This window comes from Eschscholzia californica, unplaced genomic scaffold (assembly GCF_041429995.1).
Source record: "Eschscholzia californica isolate CP2 unplaced genomic scaffold, dmEscCali1.0.p SCAF_1, whole genome shotgun sequence".
Lineage (NCBI taxonomy): Eukaryota > Viridiplantae > Streptophyta > Magnoliopsida > Ranunculales > Papaveraceae > Eschscholzia > Eschscholzia californica.
Genome location: NW_028238198.1, coordinates 33,139,981 through 33,161,956, shown reverse-complemented (window position 1 = coordinate 33,161,956; position 21,976 = coordinate 33,139,981). Strand labels below are relative to the sequence as shown.

At 35.8% G+C, this 21,976-nt stretch overlaps 2 protein-coding genes and 1 long non-coding RNA gene across 7 annotated transcripts; 2 read left to right on the top strand and 1 right to left on the bottom strand.

Annotated features, from left to right (window-relative positions):
* Positions 1-4,862: 4,862 nt before the first annotated feature.
* Positions 4,863-8,400, bottom strand: LOC147566226 (uncharacterized). The gene is made up of 3 exons (XM_086653840.1): positions 8,274-8,400; positions 5,539-6,772; positions 4,863-4,893 (listed from the first exon to the last, which is right to left on the bottom strand). The coding sequence occupies exons 1-3, from the start codon at positions 8,398-8,400 to the stop codon at positions 4,863-4,865; spliced, it is 1,392 nt and encodes a 463-aa protein (XP_086509966.1).
* LOC147566225 (putative 26S proteasome non-ATPase regulatory subunit 3) lies at positions 8,201-13,120 on the top strand. Its single transcript, XM_086652714.1, has 9 exons — positions 8,201-8,304; positions 8,565-8,659; positions 8,740-8,930; positions 10,331-10,471; positions 10,588-10,724; positions 10,862-10,916; positions 10,994-11,104; positions 11,362-11,601; positions 12,597-13,120. Exons 2-9 carry the CDS (start codon positions 8,581-8,583, stop codon positions 13,107-13,109), a joined length of 1,467 nt encoding a protein of 488 aa, XP_086508840.1. The 5' UTR covers positions 8,201-8,304; positions 8,565-8,580; the 3' UTR covers positions 13,110-13,120.
* A 1,463-nt stretch (positions 13,121-14,583) lies between these two features.
* LOC147566224 (uncharacterized) lies at positions 14,584-20,288 on the top strand. 5 transcript variants are annotated; one of them, XR_015230392.1, is made up of 8 exons: positions 14,584-14,865; positions 15,031-15,124; positions 15,247-15,317; positions 16,186-16,282; positions 17,228-17,359; positions 18,874-18,967; positions 19,090-19,160; positions 20,029-20,288. It is a non-coding gene; the product is annotated as an uncharacterized LOC147566224 (long non-coding RNA). The 5 variants fall into 5 exon arrangements; XR_015230388.1 differs by having other exon boundaries at positions 14,584-14,877; positions 16,186-16,251; XR_015230390.1 differs by having other exon boundaries at positions 14,584-14,877; positions 17,228-17,347.
* The last annotated feature ends 1,688 nt before the right edge of the window (positions 20,289-21,976 follow it).

Genomic DNA, 21,976 nt, shown 5'->3' with positions numbered 1-21,976 from the left:
TTTTCGCGACATAGAAACTAAACAATCACCATTCTCCTTGTAAATGTGTTCCTGATGGCGAGTGACCTATTTTATTTCAAGAAAGTGTTATGGCCTAGATACCTAGCCATTTTACGATTGTTGGTCTTTCTTTCTACTTTTTTCTCCTCGCCATTCCGATTTCTTCTTTTCATTTTCTTTCTCTTAGAAGCAAACATTAGAGAGTATGAATAGAGAAGTCTTAATAGGTTTCCTCAACTCTGTTATTAAATGCTTTAAGCAATTACCCTCCCTGTCGTGGACCAAATTATGTAACATTATAGTTTTATGACAAATGTGCAGCATGAATTGGTACATGTGCTCTATCCAGTATTTATCCATTGTTTTATGGATCTTGTCAAAAAAGGGCACACACATGAAGGTAAATTTAATAAGTTTTCTTTCTCAGTGGTCTCTTTCTGAATTTCCCAAATTGATATTCCTCGAACAAGCATCATTTGATGTTTATCTCAAACTCATTCATGTCGCAGGTAGAAGTTTTTTAAATTGCTTTCGTGCAGACCAAGAGATGATGCATCTAACAGACCTCCAAAAGCTAGAAGGCATTCTTTCACCCTCACATCTTGAGGTAAAACGTTTTTGCCGTTCTCTTCATATGCTCTTCTTCATCTTTTAATTAGTTAAGTCTTTACCCGTTAGCTTCACAAATTATGCAGGAAATGGAATTTGCGCAATCTGTAAGAAAGAACAAAGTCAATATTAAGATATGTCAGGTGGTTCATTAATTCATCTACACTTGGTTTTCAAAAAATCTTGGTGGACAATATTGTTCATGTATGACCTTTAAGTATTAGTAAATCTATCAAAGATTTGTTTAAAACTATACAGTAGTTATAGATTTGGTATTTACACCATCTGTTACGTTATTTAATTGAATGAAAAACGGGTCATTTTTCCTTAAAATTGGCAGTTACTGTTCTTTCTATCTCCTATTTGAACTGATAAGTTTACAATCTCCCTTCAGTTATACTCCTTTAATTCTTGCCATCTTTATATAATCACTACTTGGCCAGGTTCGACTAAGTACTGATAAGTGTTGTGTTTTTCAACTTTCAAGTTTCAAGGATTAGGGATAAGTGTTTGATTTAGTTATTTGGCTGTGAAGTTTATGGAAAATAATTGGAAGCTTCCTTCTGATGAACCACCCTCGAGGAAAGGTAGTATCTTACCTCAATTTTCTTTTAAACGATGGTAAGGATTGAATTTAGTGCTTCAATCTTTTTATATTGTGTTGAGTTTCTCGGAAAACAGATAATGTGGTAAAATTCCCTCAACATAAACTTTCAATGTTTCTATATGCTCACTTTTGACCGAGATATAAAACTTGTAAAGTTAGATTATTTGAACTTTTCAGCCAAACTTTATCCATGGATCAATAAGAGTGAAGTTAGTATTAAGTTTGGATAGGGAGTTATACTATTTCTTTCATCTATTTGCACTAAGATAACATAAGTGGTTTCCAGATTGTTTAATATCATTTTTTACTAGGCTATTCTGTACAGACGGATCAAGAAAGAATTGCCACATGAAAGTGGGGATGAAGTTTTCGAAAGACCCTCATGCGAAAGAACTACTCGTTAGGTCTTTGAGTTCCGAACATGGGACTATACAAATATATCTATAAGAGTGAAAATTATAATACTTCGGTAATCGAAGTGGCAGACGAGATTAAGTAATTCTACGATTATATTGTTTTTTCTTTGTAACAAAGTTATTTACTATACATTTCAATTTATAATAAATTTTTATATCATGTCTACTGTTTTTCGGTTACAATTTTTATATCATGTCTACTAGTAGTTGAATATCTTAGGTGGAAATGTTTCAATAGAATAAGTTAAGTACAATACCAAAGTTGCTCAACAAAAAAAAAAAGTACAATACCAAAGTTTTAACATAAAATAGAAAAAATATTTCTAAAATACTATATCAATATAACAAAAAAAAGTATATAATCAAATTATGCAACACTACACAACTATGATAGTCCCTCCGTCCCAACTTATCTACAAGAAGCCGCGCGTCTGGGACTGTCTTCAAACATGACTTAAACTTGCTGATGATATTAGTATGTTCAACAATGTTAGTGTCACGTTGTTTTGGAATCACCGGGAAGAACGAAACAGAGCTATATTTGATGGACCTCCATACAATATTGAGAGAGTAATTCACAATATCAATTAGAATTCTATGTTATTAATAGAGTTATCGTTAAGGGGATGCACAAACAAGTACTAATAGTCTAACAGATCAGAAGGAAACTGTTCCAATTCATGTATTGTTTTTGTCCACGAGATTGGGATATTATTGCACATGAGTTTGGACTCTCTAGTACTTTCCAAAAACATGAAGGGTTTGGGGAGTAAATTTACTATCGGTGCCTCTAATCTACTTAGGGTGACGGACCTCCACAACCCAGGATCGAATATTATTTGCTCAAGCAGAAAAACACATAAAATTGATGTTACATATATTTCACTTGAGGGTATACTAGAGAATTTGAAAAATTTTGCATGAAAAGAAAATGAATCATGAGCATTGTATTGAACATCTCTGACTTTCCAAGAAACTCCATTTTCTTTTTTCTCTTGGTATAAAATGGCTTGGAAACATCAATAAATAGGAAGCAATGGTGGTTCATGAAACATGATTCAATACAAGAAAAAGAAGAATCATTATGTTTGAAAAATTATTTTTGTAGCTTGTAGCGCAGAGATATCAAGATTGATTGATTATCTAGCTAGTTGTAGATGTCGGAGAAAACTGATTATCAATTTTATGTGAGAAATTGTTTTAACCAAGGATGATTTATGATAATGAAGTTTACCCTCTCACATGAAAATCCTCTATGAACAATACATAAAAAGCCCATTAATAGTTCCGCCTCTGAACTCAGGTCGATCCACTAACATCTACAAGGAAGCCTGAAATTGTTTCCAAGAGTGATTTGGTCGAGGAAACAAATTTCATTTTAAACTAAAACAATCTTTTCTTAGTTAATTCTCCCACATATCAAACATAACTTCTATGAAGTTTTATTTACTCTAAAATGTGGTTCTCGAAAAAAAAATCTCTTTTCATTTTCTATTATATCAAATTTAAAAAGTTTTCGTGATTATATTTGGATCACGACACTTACAACAACGACAACTATATAATGTCTTCGTTGAGTTTGTTTAATTTAAATGATTTCGTTGATGTGTCAATTTTCAATTAATGCCAAGAAAAGTTCAATTTTTGTTTTGTTAATTTAAGTGTAAAGGTGATTTTTCTGGACATCGACTTTCAGCCCGTCCCTACTCGATCTTGGCTCCGCCTCTGCACTTTGGTAGTTGGTACGCTATTCTCAGTCGTGATACGTTTTGGATGATTTTCCAACATAATATATATATATATATATATATATATATCCTCTATGATGCATATAGAATAGATAAAACTAAACTTAGACAATAGATCATCACAAAACTTAAAATATTATTATTGTTTTTGGGGAGTTCAAATGAACTTATATAAGATGTACGTATAATTTCCCAGGTAACTTAGATAGTTATGTTACATCATCACAGCTTGTCAATTGTGAATTAAGTCATTATCAATTTAGACTTAGGTGCTGTTTGTTTTTTTACCTTTTCAGATCTGAAATCTGAATTGGGTCAAAATTCAGATTTCTGGTGTTTGTTTTTTAATTTTAGCAAATCTGAAAAGTTAGCTGAATTAGGACTTTGTCTGAATGAGCTGAAAAAGAGACCATTTATTTCAGACTTCAAAACAAGTCTGAAATACAAACCCAATATCTGAAATGGACGAAATGACGCTTCTGCCCCCTCTGTTTTAGAAAAATTCTCTCCATTTCTACCACCACCACCACCACCCAGACACCACCACTGGCCGGACACCATCACCGGTCGGACACAACCACCGATCAGACACAACCACCGGCCGAACACCACCATCAGCCGAACACCACCATCAGCCGAACACCACCACCAAAGACACAACCACCAGCCGTACACCACCACCAGCCAAACACCGCCAACAAAGTCACATCCACAAAAGACACCAGCACCACCACCAGCAGCCGAGCACCATCACCAAAACACAAGATCACAAAACCAAAAACAAGGTTCCACCACAACTAACAAGCCAGTAACAATCTTAGTAGAAGTCGGATGAACCGAAACCCTATTTTTTCTTTCTTAAGCAACCAACCCATTTCTCTCCTTCCCTTTGACTGAAGAAGCCCCATTGATTTCAATGGATTCAAACTGTAACGAAATCGAATTTTTCTATACCAGAAATCCCAAATTTTCCATCTCATCTGTTCTCTCTGCCATTTCATCTTCTCGACACCTCATTATCTTCTCCGGCGAAAGTCGCCGGCCATCTAATTTTCCGGCCGGCGACCTTCAAACATTAAAAAAAATATTTTATCTCTCCTCTCTCTCTAATTTTTTTCTTTTCTCTCTCTCTCTAGAACAGATCTAGAGAGAGAGAAGGTCTGTTCGTTTGAAGGTCTTTTCTCTCTCTCTCTAAAAAACTAGGTTTCATACAATACACCAAACTGTTGGTTCCTTGTGTAATTTCAATTAGAGGAAAACTTCAGAGGTATTTTGGTATGAACTGCTGTATTCATAGTTTCTTGAGGTCCCTATCTTATACAAACAAACCCTCAGAATAAATAGAAAGAGTCTTTCCAATCAATCACGTTAAAGAAAAGGAATTACAAGGTTCTACAAGTAATCCAAAGAAGTTTCTTTCTCCATAGATGCATCAACTTCTTGGGCACTACCGGCTTTGAACTTTTGCAGGGTACCAGCTCCTCAGTGCCTCAAATTCGCATTGTAGAGATCCCTGTTGGAGATTTACATTTTGATTTTAAGTTTAGAGGTTGTAGAAACAAGTAGAATCAAATTAGAAGGATTGTTTTGAAACATTTTGGTATTCATTTACAGTGGTGCTCGAGGAGAATTATTGGAGATGAAAAATGAGTCATGGATTTTCGACCTCTATGAGGAGCATATCATTTGTTTTAGAGTTAATTCCTATATGGCCCCCTACTTTGTGACCAGCTTCCTTTATGGCCCCCTACTTTGTGACCAGCTTCCTTTATGGCCCCCTTTTTTTCGTAAATTCAAATTTGGCCCCCCATTTTCAGACAAATGTCATAACTACCCCTCTGATTAATGTATTTTCAAAATAAAATAAAAAACAAAACCTAAATTCCACCTCACTTCCTTCTCCACCACTCATCTCTCTCCACGTCACCTCTCTCTCCAACTCACCTCTCTCTCTCTCCAACTCATCTCTCTCTCTAACTCACCTCTCTCTCTCTCTCCAAGTCACTCCTTCTTCTCCGACAAAGGTCGCCGCCCGGGAAATTTTTCGGCCGTCGACCTTAAAAAAAGATTTTTTTTTTTTACCTCTTCTCTCTCTCTCTCTAGAAACTCCGACGAAGGGGAAACCCCTTCGCCGGAGAAGGTCTGTTCTTGAACAGACCTTGAAGGCAGATGACCTGAAAGTTGATTTCCATCTAAAGAGAGAGTAGTTAGACTAGAGAGAGAAGTTAATCCAACAGGAATCTCACCTGAAAATGAATTATTCTCAGCTCTAAACACGGTCAAATTCTTCGACTCCGAAATTTCTAAGGGAATTTTTCCTGTAAATCTGTTATTACTCATTTCAAGCCGAGTTAAATTCCATGACAACCTATTAGGAAGTTCTCCGAAAAACAAATTATCATTGACACTGACTAGAGACAGATTACTTAATGACCAAAATCTTGATGGTATCTCACCGGAAAATTTGTTCTTCTCAAGCATAACCTCTGACAAATTATTACAGTTCTCGAAAGATTTCGGTAACCCACCGGTCAAATTGTTCGAAAACATGGAGATTCCGACTAATACTCCTGAAGCACATAAGTTTTCCGGTAAGGGTCCTGTTAATTGGTTCTCACTAACTTCAAGATAAACAAGTTTTGAATGAAACCCTAATTCTTGTGGCAAATAACCAGATAACTTGTTCTTAAAAACCCTAATATCAGTTAAACTCGGAATCAAACCAATACTCGCCGGAATTACTCCTGTTAATTGATTTTCATACAAATCAAAGTTACTCAAATACTGCAATTTACCAAAACCTTCCGGTATCTTTCCGGTCAACATATTCTTAGATAGATCAATCCTTCTAAGATTCAAGCATTCAATCACAGAAGAAATCTCTCCTGATAATTTATTCTTATAAAGTTGTAAATCTGTTAAATTCTTCAACAAAAACAAACTTTTAGGAATTTTTCCAGTCAAATTATTTATAGCTAGATCTAATTGTTCAAGATTTAATAAACTACCAATTTCTTCAGGAATTTCATCAATTAAACTCGTATTCGTCATCCACAAAATCCTCAAATTTTTCAATTTACTGAATTCAATCGGAATCTTAAAAGGCAAGAAAGGATTATAAGCAAGTTGAAGAACTTCAAGATTTGATAAATTACCGATTTCAGGCGAGAAAGAACCGTTGAATGAGTTTGAGACGAGCTGAAGAGTCTTTAATGACTGAATCCGACCGATCGAAGCTGGAATATCACCGAACAAGTTATTCGCTCCGAGATTCAGTACTATCAAACTTGATGAAATCCGATCAATATCATCAGGAATCGGTCCGATCAAATAGTTCTGACCTAGATCAAGAACTTCAAGTTTCGAACAATTATAGAGAGATCTTGGAAATCCTAATCAATTAAAGAACAGACCTTCTCCGGCGAAGGGGTTTCCCCTTCGCCGGAGTTTATATAGAGAGAGAGAAGAGGTAAATTTTTTTTTTTTTTAAGGTCGCCGGCCGGAAAGCCGGCGACCTTCGTCGGAGAAGAAGGAGTGACTTGGAGAGAGAGAGAGAGAGAGAGAGGTGAGTTAGAGAGAGAGATGAGTTGAAGAGAGAGAAAGAGGTGAGTTGGAGAAAGAGGTGAGATGGAGAGAGAGAGATATGTGTGGGGGAGTAGGAAGTGAGGTGGAATTCAAGTTTATTTTTTTTTTGTTGAAAAAATATTAATAAGAAGGGTAATCAGGACATTTACCTCAAAAAAAGGGGTCATATTTGAATTTACGAAAAAAAGGGGGCCATAAAGGAAGCTGGTCACAAAGTAGGGGGCCATATAGGAATTAACTCTTTGTTTTAATCCAAAATAAAATTTCGTGATACTTTTTTTTTTTTTGCGGAAAACGTATTGAAAAACTTACTATTTCACTGTGTTTTTTAAGAAAAATAAATAAAACGCCCAAAGAGAAATTATTGCCCTCCTTTTTCCAGTAACTTGTAGTGTTACAATCATTTTAGAGTTTATTAGAAGTCGTATTGAATTTATTTACAAGTCGTATGGGCATGTCTTAAAAAAATAATTTTTTTTTTTTTATGTTTGAAGATCGCCGGCCGGAAAATTGGTCGGCCAGCGACTTTCGCCGGAGAAGATGATGAGGTGTCGAGAAGATGATGAAGTGGTAGAGAGAGGTGATGAGATGGAGGAGCCTTTTTTTATAGTATCTTCTAAAATTAGGAGCCCCTTAGCAATAAAAAGAAACATAAAAAGTCAATCTTATTTGACTAGTTTTAAGAAAAATTTTTATTCTCCGGAGAATTTTCTTTATTCCCCAAAGCCGCGACCCTAAATAATAACGGAGTTGGTTAAGCCAAGGGGTATTTTATAAGAAACTAGTTGAACACTAATAGTAGTTAGTAAGTCCGCGGGTATTTTGTAAGAAACTAGTTGAACATTAACAAAAGTTGGTTAGGTCGGGAGTATTTTGTACATAACTAACTCAATAGTAACAGGTAGTTGGTTAAGTAAAGGGGTATTGTACAACTCTAATCGAACACTAAATCAGGGGGTATTTCATAAAAAGCTAAGTGAAAACTAACATTAGTTGGTTAAGTAAGGGGTATTTTGTAAGTGATTAACTGAAAACTAACAGAATTTGGTTAAGTTAGGTGGTATTATGTAAGATAGTAACAAACTAGAAACTGAATATTAAGGTGTTAACATCACTTATATCAATTTCAGGGGGTAAAATCCAGTATATATCAATTTCAGGGGGTAAAATTATAAAATAGAAACTTCAAGTCTTCAAGAGCAGATCAAACTAGCGCCCCCATTTTCTTCTCCTCTAGTTCTCCTTCTTCTTCTTCTTCTTCACGACTCCTTCTTCTTCTTTACGACTTCTTCTAGGGTTTCAACTCGCCACCGCTAAACGCTTCAAGTTCTTGGTTAGGGTACGTATCTCTGTACAGTTTGAACTTCGTTGTGGGTAGGTAATGATTTGTCGAAATATTTCTCAAATTTCGTACGGAATTTTGCAAAACTTTCATGTATGTTTAATTTCCTGTCTAAAACGGTCGAGAGTGAAAATATTCGGCCGATTTTGCCAACAAAGTTTGATTTTTAATACCAATAAAACCCTAGTTTTTTCTCCAGTTCACTGTGATTTGTCTTTCAACTTGAATTGAATAAGCTAAAGTACATTGTGATTTAGGTACCGAGATTCAAAGATGACTCAAGATGTGGAGATGAAAGAAGTTCCAGTTCCTTCCAATTCTGCTCCTTCTCATGTCCCTTCAACTTTGCAGCGTAAGATCAAACCAATAAATTGATTTCATTATGCACATTTAGTTTTTTTTTTTGTTTTGATTAATTTTGGGGGGTTTCAGATTTGAAAGAAATAGCTGCTTTGATCGAAACTGGTGCTTATGCTAGGGAAGTTCGATGGATCTTGAGAGCTGTTCGTCTCACAATCGCATTAAGGAAGAAGCTAAAGACTTCGATTCTCTCTGCATTTCTTAATTATGCTCTGGTTCCTGGTTCAGAAGCACATACCAGATTGAACTCTTATCTTCCTAAGGTAGTTCATGAACTCTTCACCGTTTAATAAGCGTAGTGGTTAAGATGCATCGAGATTCAGTATTTTGTTTCTGTTGATGGTTTATAATTGGAAACTATTAGATTACTTGAAGATCTATCTATTGAATTTTTTCTGAGCTCGTACATTAAATACTTTGCTTTGCTGAACTCGTTAGGTTATAGTGAACGGAAATCACTAGGTTTCAGTTTCCAAGATGGTACTACACAGTGAGGTGGTGTTTTTGTTACAACTGTTTTGTTAGATTCATTTGTCTAACCAGCATGCGACAGAGTTAGGATAGCAAATTGTTACTATTTGTTGCTATATCAGACTCTTTTAGTACTGATAAACCAAATTAAGATCATAAGTACAACTGTTTTAAGACATATTGAAGATAGTATACACACGTGATGTATCAAATATGGGGGTGATACATCACTAGGCTGAGAATAAGTACTTGTTTGGGGCTCTGTAATGATGGGTAGTGATGAAGTAGACGAGATCAAATTTCTTTGTTTTACATAAAGACGGAGGAGGAACATTGAATGCAGGGAGGCTGATGATCATTTTTATGAATCCTTTAAATTCATTTCTTGCTTGCGCTTTTATTGACACCACGAAGCTATGTGAAGCAAGTATGTAGTTATCGATTCTTCCAATCAATAAAAAATGTGTCTTACGCAGTAACGTTTTAATGTAAGAATTAGTGTGTTGTTGGATGCTTGCATGCCTTGCTATTCCTGCACTGTATTGTTAAGTTATTAATTAAACATGTGTGAAACAAGCATTACTCCTACACCTGTAAACTTAAACTGTCCTCATTAGTTAAACATTACTGCCTGTGTGGGAAGAAATAGAATTTGATCTTTAGTTTTAGATGTTCCGTCTTTTCAAAATAGCTTGTGAGTTGTGACCCGTAGTTTACACCCAAATTAGTCTCGGTTCTTTCTTCAGTTCTTATGTGCAATCTGTCTTCCTTAAGGAGCATCGAGTGACATGGGAAACGGTGTTCTGTTGTTCTGTCTAAATGAACCTTTCTCAGAAAGAAGCGCATGATTAAACTTTGTTGATGAAAATACGATTCAAACTTCTGAAGAGTTGTGGTTGTTCCCGGATCCAATATTTTCTTGTTAAGAAAATTAGAAAAGAATGTCTAATATTTTTCCATACTGATGTAAGTATGTGAATTATTTCGAAGAATATTTCTACAAAAAAGGAACTTTAAAAACTGGTTTTATACATCATAAAACACTGTATAACTTAACCTGATGACTATAAACTTCAAATACTTGTATAGTCCTCACATCGTGATATCTGATATCACTGCATGACTTCTTTGCACCAGTACTTGTCCATTTTGATAACCTGTAGGTTTATTTCTATTATTGTTTTGGTTACAGGAAGATGATCATGATATGGAAGTTGACACTGCAACAACCTCTGCAACACATGCCCCAATTAAGCATTCCGTACCAGAGATTGAGATTTACTGTTACTTGCTTGTTTTGATATTTCTGATTGATCAAAAGAAATACAAGGAGGTAGGACTGTCAAACAACTATAAGTTCATAATTTCTTCATTTCTTCTATATATTTTTTCTAGGATGTAGCAATTTATTCTTTGCTATCTTCCGGGCTTAATTTTTGTTTTATCCAGGCAAAAACTTGTTCCTCGACAAGCATTGCCCGTTTGAAGAATATGAATAGGAGAACTGTTGATGTTCTGGCATCGCGGTTGTACTTCTACTACTCCTATAGTTATGAACTGACTGACGAGCTTGTTGAAATTAGAGGGTGAGTAATTATTAGCAACGTCTACCTAATCCTTCTCAATTTCTCTTGCTAAGAGACAGTTATTAATGATGTCAATTTACTTCGTTGTTTTTTTGCTACTACACTGCTGTCTAACTTTGCTGGTCTTCTATTACCAGAAACCTTCTCTCCTTGCATCGGATTGCCACCTTGCGCCGTGACGAGCTTGGTCAGGTACAGTTTCGAATAAATGACTTGCTACTTCATTGCAGATTTTGAGCTCATCTAGTACAAATGATTTGATAATGCAGGAAACCCTTCTCAACCTGCTACTTCGCAATTATCTTCATTACAATCTGTATGACCAAGCAGAGAAATTGAGGTCGAAGGCACCACGTTTTGAAGCACATTCAAACCAGCAGGCAATTCTCATATTCTTTCACCTTAAATTACATATTTCTTTCTTCTAAATATTCTGAATATCTGTTGAAATTTTCTTTTCCTGGAAATCCTTATCAGGTTTTGTCCCTGCAAAAATGGCTTATTACTTAATTGGTTTCATTGCTTAAGATTTTGTGTAGCTTATGTATCTTATCTTGATGAATGGGAGTTCACCTTGTGAATGATTTAGTTAAGCACTCGGACTCCAATTATCTGACTTTATTTGTTTCGTTTGCAGTTTTGTCGGTATCTTTTCTATTTGGGAAAGATTAGGACGATCCAGTTGGAGTACACTGATGCAAAAGACAGCCTCCTCCAAGCAGCTCGCAAGGCACCTATTGGAGCCCTTGGTTTCCGCGTGCAATGCAACAAATGGGCTATCATAGTTCGCTTATTATTGGGGGAAATACCTGAAAGAACTGTCTTCATGCAGAAAGGCATGAAAACAGCTTTAAGGCCATACTTTGAGTTGACAAATGTAAGTTTGCCTCATCAATCTTGAAATTTCTCTTCGCAGTGAACTAGTTTACATTCTGGTACTTTTCCTTTTTGTTCTAAAGATGGCTATGCGGAAGCTTAGTCAAGAAGGGCTGTTCGTTCTTTCGTAGACCCCAAATCTGATTTCTACTTGAAGTTTTGAGAGTCGTTCTTTGGACTTCAGACTTAAGTTGCTATAAGCTAGAGGAAAGTCACTGTTATTTCTGAACTTGAGATTAAATAAGTCAATGTAGCCCAAGTTAAAAAAAACTCCTATATCTGAAATTGAGATAAAACCAATCGTTCTAAAGATCAATTTTGATCTATATTACTTCATTGTGGAGAATCAAGAAAAAAAGTTGTTAATGTTAGTTGAGTTCCTGGTTCCCAGCACGGGATTTTGAGTCTCGCGTGTCTACCATTTCACCATCAAGGCATCTTGAAAGTTAATCGTGTTCTATGAATATGATATCTGTCTAGTGTGATGTATGAAATCTATGACAAAGGTGGAGTGCCCCTTATTGCTTATGCAAATAGAATAGTCTTTCTCTGCTTTCCCCTAATGCTGTCCACTCATTTTCCTCTCTTTTTTTCCCTTTATTTTCGTTTTCACTTTTTTCTATCTCTTCCTCCTCGAAACTGAAAGCTGCTCCCGGATCTATATAAATTGATTAGCTAAATAATTTTTCATGTGTCAAGAAATAGTTAGGCACTTACTATGCTTCATCTACCACTTAGGTAGAATGTGTTGCAACGCTGTAAATTCATCCAAGTGATTTAGCATTTTAGTGGTCCCAGCAAGAACCTTGTATGTTTCATCGATATCCAGGGGTTCGTAATTTATTTTAATTTTTAGTTCACTAGGTTCTGTAAGCTCGGTCTTATTGGGATACTATAGTAATCTTATTGGGATACTATAGTAAGTGACTATGCAAGCTTGCTCCACTTCATTTTGTTACTCTTTAGATGAATTGACTATATATTTTCAATTTTCAGGCTGTCCGAATCGGAGATCTAGAGTTATTTAGGAATGTGGCGGAAAAGTTCGCTACAACTTTCAGCTCAGACAGGACCCACAATCTGATAGTACGGTTGCGTCATAACGTCATTAGGACTGGTCTCCGCAACATCAGCATTTCATATTCTCGGATCTCATTGGCTGATGTTGCTCAGAAATTAAGGCTGGACTCCCCAAATCCAGTTGCAGATGCCGAAAGCATTGTATCCAAAGCAATCAGAGATGGCGCTATTGATGCAACAATTGATCATGCAAACGGGTGGATGGTATCTAAAGAAACTGGTGATGTTTACTCAACAAACGAGCCTCAATCCGCTTTCAACTCAAGGATTGCTTTCTGCCTCAACATGCATAACGAGGCTGTTCGTGCACTGAGGTTCCCACCAAATTCTCACAAGGAGAAAGAAAGTGCAGAAAAGAGGAGAGAGAGACAACAGCAGGAGCAGGAGCTGGCCAAACACATTGCCGAGGAGGATGACGATGATTTCTGATTTATCGCTTTAGATTTCTCTTGGTCTTGGCTGAAGATGTTTCGTGAAGCTTGGTCTTTCTTCTAATTTTCCAGAGCTGTGCATTCCCGAGCTATTCTGTACTGAGCTGGTGGGAGCTGCTGGTGTTGAAGCTTTCTTCCCTAGAGCCGTATTTTCCAGAACTAACTTGAGTTGTGTTTTCCTTAGACGGTTTGACGCGTGCTTCCTTTTCTCGAGACACGTGACAACTTCTGCCCGAGTAATTAATTTCCTTCTCATGCGTGATTCTGTGACTTCACGTATTTGATCTTCTGATCACACATTTTCGGTGCTGATCTTTTGGATTGTTATTCACGGTAGTTCTTTCGGCGTGCATGGACGTGTGGCGCCTCGCTAGTGATGAGATTATCACGTCTCCTCGAAATCCGCCGATACGCCATCTGCCGCTTGGTCTTGAGCTGTGTGTATTCGTTGATCATCATTCCCTTGCGTGTTCCTAAGATTTCTCTTAGTCTTCGCCTTTAATGACCATTCGTCCGTTTTCAAGGAGTCTCTTGGCTATCCTTCTTCTAGTATAAATAGCCTGCCTTTGTTCTTCGACTAATCATCATCAAGGGTCAGAGGAAAGAAAATCCTTCCTTTGCAGATATTTTTCAATCTGGCTATTTTGTCTTCTGTTTTTATCGGAGATCCGAGATGCGGCCTCCATCTGACTTCATACTGGCTTCCCGCTTAAAGGGTGTTTTTCAGATAATGGAGATAGTTACCCGGGATACCAATTTGGGTCCGGCCCCAAAAATGGTAGTCTGGTCGGACGCCATTATTGACCTAGCTCCTTGTTGAAAGCTTCTTCTGCTGCTCGTGGGTGATGCTTTTAATGAGGGGATTTTCCTCTTGATCGCATTCTAGGCTTGTTCCTTTGCTCTTTTAATGTTTTTTTACCGTCAACTTCTTTTTCTTTTATTTCGAGCAATTTCTTCTGTAATAGATCTGAATGGTCACACTCTTCTTGATGTTTTTTTTATGTTGCAATTTCTTCTGTAATAGACTTAGCTGAGTAATGAATTCATCTGTCATGGCTCTCCCTTTATCGCCTCTTATTTTCCGAATATCGGTCGCCTTTTCTCGAAGGAACTGTTGGTTCGCCTTCCATTCTTACTGCTTTGTCAATATTCTTTGGTCGAACCGGCGGTTCGTTCCGTCTTCCCACGGCCTAGGTCTATAAATATGGCTCGAATGGATGAACTATTTCACACGTTTCTTCACTATGATTGGTGTCAATGCTAAAACCCACAAACTTATCTACCGTTCGGAGACGCTTTAGTGGCCGAATTCATCCAAATCATGTGGTGATAATGCACTCATAACTTTACTTTTTATTTGCTAATTGTGTCTCTTCTCTGCCTTGTACATCCATATGTCCACCCTATTTGTATTTTCGTAATACTAATGAATCAATTTGACTTCGTACGCGTGCTTTGAGTGTTATTTCCCTATGTATTCTTTATGCCACTAGCATAACTTTGATTAATATACAACCACTTTGTGGGTCTTTGTTAAGCTTCTTCGGCGTTTCATTGTTCATTGCCTGCAAATGATTAAAACATTTTTGTTTATATGCCTTCTTTACTGTGTACTAAGTCAAATTTCGTTATAGATGATATTGTAAGTGAGGTCTCAAAGTGATAGAGCATTGTAAGTGAAGTCTGAAAAGTAGTCTGATGGAAAAGTGGCTTTACAAGTAGTAGGGAAAACGACGCATTTTGGGGCAGCAATGGTACAGAGCATTGTGAGCTTCTTTACGCTACAGATGAATTATTTTTGAAATTAACTACACGTTCTCCAAACAGTAATAATTTGATATTCCGTTTTCAAAGAGAAAACTAACAGTCTATTGTTCTTCAAACATCGCTAACAAGAGGTATTACGTGTTCTGTTCTAGGTGAGCAAATATTATAGGTCTTTCAGGTGCTCACTGGTTAATCATGGAGTTCCAATCTCACTGGCTACAATATTCTCATACGCAGGCGACTATCGTATGTCTTTCTATATGAGCAAATATCATTGCCCTTTCATGCTGTACTTTATCTGGTCCCTTTATATGCTGTTAAGTTTTCACTAACTTGATTTTATGTTTGTGATTTTTTGTGCATCTCAGAAACATCATGTAGTATGAACCCTATTTGTTCGTTGAAAATCTTTAAGCAATGCAGACATTGTATATTTCAGGTACTTCAATTCTATTGCTCTATTCTGAAATCTCATAAAATGTCTCAGATATGTTCATTAGTTTTAATGTGGTCTTCATTTTCATTCCGTAATCTTGATATATGTTTGAAATTTTTTCTAATCTAGAGGATTATTTGATATATATGTCTTAGTTTATCATTTTTGTGTCCAAGTATCATAGCTCCATATGTCTCTTTTAATTTGATTCTTATTTTGTATTTTCTTTTCTATGAAGTTTTGCCTGCACTGTTAAAGTGCGTACGCAGAACATAAGTTTTTTTGAGATGGATTTAAGCTATTTCTATGAACTTGGTTCAAATTTAAAAATATAACTAATGAACATATCCTATGAGTTAGGTACGATTTTTCTGTCTTATCAATACTTGATGTTTTACTTTTAATTTACAATTCCTGCTGTAATGGGAATCTATTTATAATTTTTCACATGAAAGGTTTTTTATAATTTGATTTTATGTTACCCATTTTATGTCTATATATGATGACACGTGTTTTTCTTATGTCCTCACATAGAACTTTTGTCTTAACTAATATCCAAGCTAGCTATATGTTTGGGTTTTAACGTATGGTATCATGAGTTTTTGAAGGTCTAACATCATAAAGTAGCTTAAGGATTATAAACACAACCCTTAAAAATCGTACTTAATCACATATCCTATTTATAGATTAAGGTGGTGTACAGTTGTTCTTTAATTTGTTGGACCGTCTCATAGAATCACTTCACCCTTTCTTTTTCTTTTCTTTTTTTGGCTGATATTAAACTTGAAGACGACTTACTTATTCTGGTTGGTATTAAAGTTTCTTATCATAACCTGATGCATTGGCTAACAAACTTCTATCTGTTTTACAGAATCTTGGTTTTCACTGCTCACTGGCTCAATTTACTGGAAAATGTCTTGACCCTCAGACATTCGTGGTCGGTATTCGTTCATATTGACAAGATTTCGGTATATCTACTCATACTCATGTGCTTAAATACTATGAAGAACATACTCTTAGGTAGTATCCAAATCAAATTTGAAGTAAGTCTAAATGAAATAACAGCCGCTCTCGCATCAGAATTTTTTTAATTAGTGAACTGCAATCCGTGTCTTAGATTCATAGATCCTTCAGTTGTTATGTTTGTTATTTACTTAGGGGTTGGTTGGGATTCTGTGGCTTATATCTGTGGTGTCCTAATCATGACCAACATAAGTTGCCTTAGTTTGTGGTCATACTTTGCATGCCCAATTAGTTTTTGTCCCGCCACCTCGCAAACTGATGATGTTTCTATGCAACTCGTGTGGATTTGATTATTGGACATATTTGCTTAAGCATTTGACTTCACTAAAATGAGTTTTGAAGTTCAAACCCACCCCTCTATAAATATAGTAACATAATCAAAAGAATGCCAGAGAGTTTACATAAATATAGTAACATATTTGTCCTAAAGTCGAGAACGTGAAAGGGGTTAACATGTCATATCTAAAGGTCCATTGTGCCATATGCAAAAAGAAATTCACTCTGATTGGTGTCAATGCTAAAACCCACAAACTTATCTACCGTTCGGAGGCGCTTTAGTGGCCGAATTCATCCAAATCATGTGGTGATAATGCACTCATAACTTTACTTTTTATTTGCTAATTGTGTCTCTTCTCTGCCTCTACATCCATATGTCCACACTATTTGTATTTTCGTAATACTAATGAATCAATTTGACTTCGTACGCGTGCTTTGAGTATTATTTCCCTCTGTATTCTTTATGCCACTAGCATAACTTTGATTAATATACAACCACTTTGTGGGTCTTTGTTAAGCTTCTTCGGCGTTTCATTGTTCATTGCCTGCAAATGATTAAAACATTTTTGTTTATATGCCTTCTTGACTGTGTACTAAGTCAAATTTCGTTATAGATGATATTGTAAGTGAGGTCTCAAAGTGATAGAGCATTGTAAATGAAGTCTGAAAAGTAGTCGGATGGAAAAGTGGCTTTACAAGTAGTAGGGAGAACGACGCATTTTGGGGCAGCAATGGTACAGAGCATTGTGAGCTTCTTTACGCTACATATTTGTTCTTAAAATTTGATAGCTTAGCTTTGTGTTCATCTGATTCAATGACTTTCGATCCATAAAACCGGAGACTCTACACTCCTTACCTAAGCTCCTCTTTGCAAAACTACATATTTGCCCTTAAAATTTGATAGCTTAGCTTTGTGTTGGTGTGATTCAATGACTTTCGATCCACAAAACCAGAGACTCAACACTCCTTACCTAGGCTCCTCTTTGTCCAACTACATATTTGTCCTTAAAATTTGATAGCTCAGTTTGTGTAAGTTCTTCACCAGGTTTTGACCACAAGGTAGATAAGGAACTACACACTAACCAGGAAAGGAAAAAAAATAAAGAAGCCTATTCACATTTGGGTTATTAACACACCCAATCTGCTAAGAATTATTAGATGCTATCATCTTTTCCAAATTGGTTTAGTTTGTTCGTTTTCCTGTTGTACAGGTTAAATTATCAACGCCGTTTCTGTTATGGCGTCGTCAACTGAATCATCATGTGGCTCATCGACAACTGTTACTTGTCAGTTATCTCCGACTGTTACTTGTCCATTGTCTCCTTCTTCATCAACATCGTCTTCCCCACATGTCATCTGTCTATCTTCACCTTCATCGTCAGACTCATCTTCATCGGCAACCGTTGTGGTCTCACGTGATGTACCTGTACGACAAATCCGCATCAACAAGACCCCACCAATCCCTGTTTATAAACGGCCTGTTTGCCCCCGGTGCCGTAGAATTTGTCCTAAAGTCGAGAACGTGAAAGGGGTTAACATGTCATATCTAAAGGTCCATTGTGGCATATGCAAAAAGAAATTCACTATGATTGGTGTCAATGCTAAAACCCACAAACTTATCTACCGTTCGGAGACGCTTTAGTGGCCGAATTCATCCAAATCATGTGGTGATAATGCACTCATAACTTTACTTTTTATTTGCTAATTGTGTCTCTTCTCTGCCTTGTACATCCATATGTCCACCCTATTTGTATTTTCGTAATACTAATGAATCAATTTGACTTCGTACGCGTGCTTTGAGTGTTATTTCCCTATGTATTCTTTATGCCACTAGCATAACTTTGATTAATATACAACCACTTTGTGGGTCTTTGTTAAGCTTCTTCGGCGTTTCATTGTTCATTGCCTGCAAATGATTAAAACATTTTTGTTTATATGCCTTCTTTACTGTGTACTAAGTCAAATTTCGTTATAGATGATATTGTAAGTGAGGTCTCAAAGTGATAGAGCATTGTAAGTGAAGTCTGAAAAGTAGTCTGATGGAAAAGTGGCTTTACAAGTAGTAGGGAAAACGACGCATTTTGGGGCAGCAATGGTACAGAGCATTGTGAGCTTCTTTACGCTACAGATGAATTATTTTTGAAATTAACTACACGTTCTCCAAACAGTAATAATTTGATATTCCGTTTTCAAAGAGAAAACTAACAGTCTATTGTTCTTCAAACATCGCTAACAAGAGGTATTACGTGTTCTGTTCTAGGTGAGTAAATATTATAGGTCTTTCAGGTGCTCACTGGTTAATCATGGAGTTCCAATCTCACTGGCTACAATATTCTCATACGCAGGCGACTATCGTATGTCTTTCTATATGAGCAAATATCATTGCCCTTTCATGCTGTACTTTATCTGGTCCCTTTATATGCTGTTAAGTTTTCACTAACTTGATTTTATGTTTGTGATTTTTTGTGCATCTCAGAAACATCATGTAGTATGAACCCTATTTGTTCGTTGAAAATCTTTAAGCAATGCAGACATTGTATATTTCAGGTACTTCAATTCTATTGCTCTATTCTGAAATCTCATAAAATGTCTCAGATATGTTCATTAGTTTTAATGTGGTATTCATTTTCATTCCGTAATCTTGATATATGTTTGAAATTTTTTCTAATCTAGAGGATTATTTGATATATATGTCTTAGTTTATCATTTTTGTGTCCAAGTATCATAGCTCCATATGTCTCTTTTAATTTGATTCTTATTTTGTATTTTCTTTTCTATGAAGTTTTGCCTGCACTGTTAAAGTGCGTACGCAGAACATAAGTTTTTTTGAGATGGATTTAAGCTATTTCTATGAACTTGGTTCAAATTTAAAAATATAACTAATGAACATATCCTATGAGTTAGGTACGATTTTTCTGTCTTATCAATACTTGATGTTTTACTTTTAATTTACAATTCCTGCTGTAATGGGAATCTATTTATAATTTTTCACATGAAAGGTTTTTTATAATTTGATTTTATGTTACCCATTTTATGTCTATATATGATGACACGTGTTTTTCTTATGTCCTCACATAGAACTTTTGTCTTAACTAATATCCAAGCTAGCTATATGTTTGGGTTTTAACGTATGGTATCATGAGTTTTTGAAGGTCTAACATCATAAAGTAGCTTAAGGATTATAAACACAACCCTTAAAAATCGTACTTAATCACATATCCTATTTATAGATTAAGGTGGTGTACAGTTGTTCTTTAATTTGTTGGACCGTCTCATAGAATCACTTCACCCTTTCTTTTTCTTTTCTTTTTTTGGCTGATATTAAACTTGAAGACGACTTACTTATTCTGGTTGGTATTAAAGTTTCTTATCATAACCTGATGCATTGGCTAACAAACTTCTATCTGTTTTACAGAATCTTGGTTTTCACTGCTCACTGGCTCAATTTACTGGAAAATGTCTTGACCCTCAGACATTCGTGGTCGGTATTCGTTCATATTGACAAGATTTCGGTATATCTACTCATACTCATGTGCTTAAATACTATGAAGAACATACTCTTAGGTAGTATCCAAATCAAATTTGAAGTAAGTCTAAATGAAATAACAGCCGCTCTCGCATCAGAATTTTTTTAATTAGTGAACTGCAATCCGTGTCTTAGATTCATAGATCCTTGTTCGAAGCACACTATTCAAAAAGCAGTTGGTACTAAGATCAAAGTTTGCTATTAATTAAACTTTTGTATTTGAACTAATCCAAAATTAATGAGTGCAAGTAATGTTTACATAGAGGTTTTTGCACTTTGGTCCATAATTAAGGTTCATGTGATAGCCAAGCCAAGTTAGGCTATTCAAATTGACTTGGCTCCACTTGACAGAGTCCTTTGCAATCACAAGATGAGACCACCAGTGGCAAAACTAATATATGAGACATTGAATGAGTAGAAAACAATAATTTAGGGTTGCACGATAAATTGTTTGCAAGGTAGTTAAGTTAATGGAGGGACTAAATTGCAAATGGTGAAAACTTCAGGAAGTTTTAGCAATTTCGTCGAAGGTGAAGAACCTAAGAGAATTTATTTTGCAAGTTAGTTAGGGTTTGTAAGAGAAAATTGTAATAAATGGAGATTTTAAGTGGATTTCAAAGGGGAACTGTTAATGTACGTGTTATTGAGATTTATTATCATACTTGTAAAAGATTTTCATTTCTCGCTCTAAATTGTTATAATTCTATAATTTGAGTTCTAATGGAGTTTTTCATTTGAAATACAAAGAATCCATCTACCTAAAGAAGGAACTAAAAGAGGTTTATCAAAAGAAAACTATCTTATGTGGTATCCATCCAAATACATAAGGTGGTATATTAGTATTGTTTTGCCCGTTTCTGGATTTGTGAAAAAATTTAAGAATGTGTTAAATGTTTACTGAGTTTTTCAAGGTGGAGTACAATGTATTGGCAGGGGCGGATCCGTGGGGGTGCGAGGGGGGTGCGGCCGCACCCCCTCGATCCTCCCGAAAAAAAAATGTAGTATTAGTAATTATTTTTTTTATATGTACGTATATATATTTATGTATATAATGATGTGAATAGATGAGATGAAGAAGACTTTGGCGTAGTGGTTAAGACACGAGTTACAAATCAACTCGACAGTAAGGTAATGATTCGAGTCCCACATTACATTTTAAATTTTTTTTCAGAATGCATGTGTCTTTCAGTGTACATGAAACTGAGCGTATATATATATATATAACAAAATTAGAGTGTGGCCTGGTGGTAGACACGGATGGTCTTCTGGATGGGGTACCTAGATGACGTCATCTATCCTAAACTCTACAAACTTCAATTCATCTACCATAAACCCTTACAAACTTCAGTTCATCTACCTTAAACCCGTACAAACTTCAATTCATCTACCCTAAACTCTACAAAGTTCAATTCATCTACCATAAACCCTCTACAAACTTCAATTCGTCTACCCTAAACCCCTACAAACTTCAACTCCAAACCATAAATCTTACAAACTTCAACTCATCTACCCTAAAGCCTAAACCCTATAAACTTCAACTCATCTACCAACCTATACAAAATCAATTCCACTATCCTAAACTCCTACAAACTTCAATTCATCTACCATAAACCCCTACAAACTTCAATTCATCTACCCTAAACTCTATAAATTTCAATTAATCTACCATAAACCCAGTATAAACTTCAATTCATCTACCCTAAACCCTTACAAAGTTGAACTCTAAACCATAAATGCTACAAACTTCAACTCATCTACCCTAATGTCTAAACCCTATAAACTTCAATTCATCTACCATAAATCCTATAAAATTCAATTCATCTACCCTGAACTCTTA

Excerpts from the sequence above, each read along its gene's own strand:
- LOC147566226 (XM_086653840.1), bottom strand. The coding sequence starts at position 8,400 with ATGAAAGTTTTGCAAAATTCCGTACGAAATTTGAGAAATATTTCGACA. Across the intron at positions 6,773-8,273 it reads ACTTGAAGCGTTTAGCGGTG|GATTTCCAAGATCTCTCTAT; the intron begins GCGAGTTGAAAC and ends TTAATTGATTAG. Across the intron at positions 4,894-5,538 it reads TCAGGTCATCTGCCTTCAAG|GGATCTCTACAATGCGAATT; the intron begins GTCTGTTCAAGA and ends AATCTCCAACAG.
- LOC147566225 (XM_086652714.1), top strand. The coding sequence starts at position 8,581 with ATGACTCAAGATGTGGAGATGAAAGAAGTTCCAGTTCCTTCCAATTCT. Across the intron at positions 8,931-10,330 it reads TGAACTCTTATCTTCCTAAG|GAAGATGATCATGATATGGA; the intron begins GTAGTTCATGAA and ends TTTTGGTTACAG. Across the intron at positions 11,602-12,596 it reads CATACTTTGAGTTGACAAAT|GCTGTCCGAATCGGAGATCT; the intron begins GTAAGTTTGCCT and ends TTCAATTTTCAG.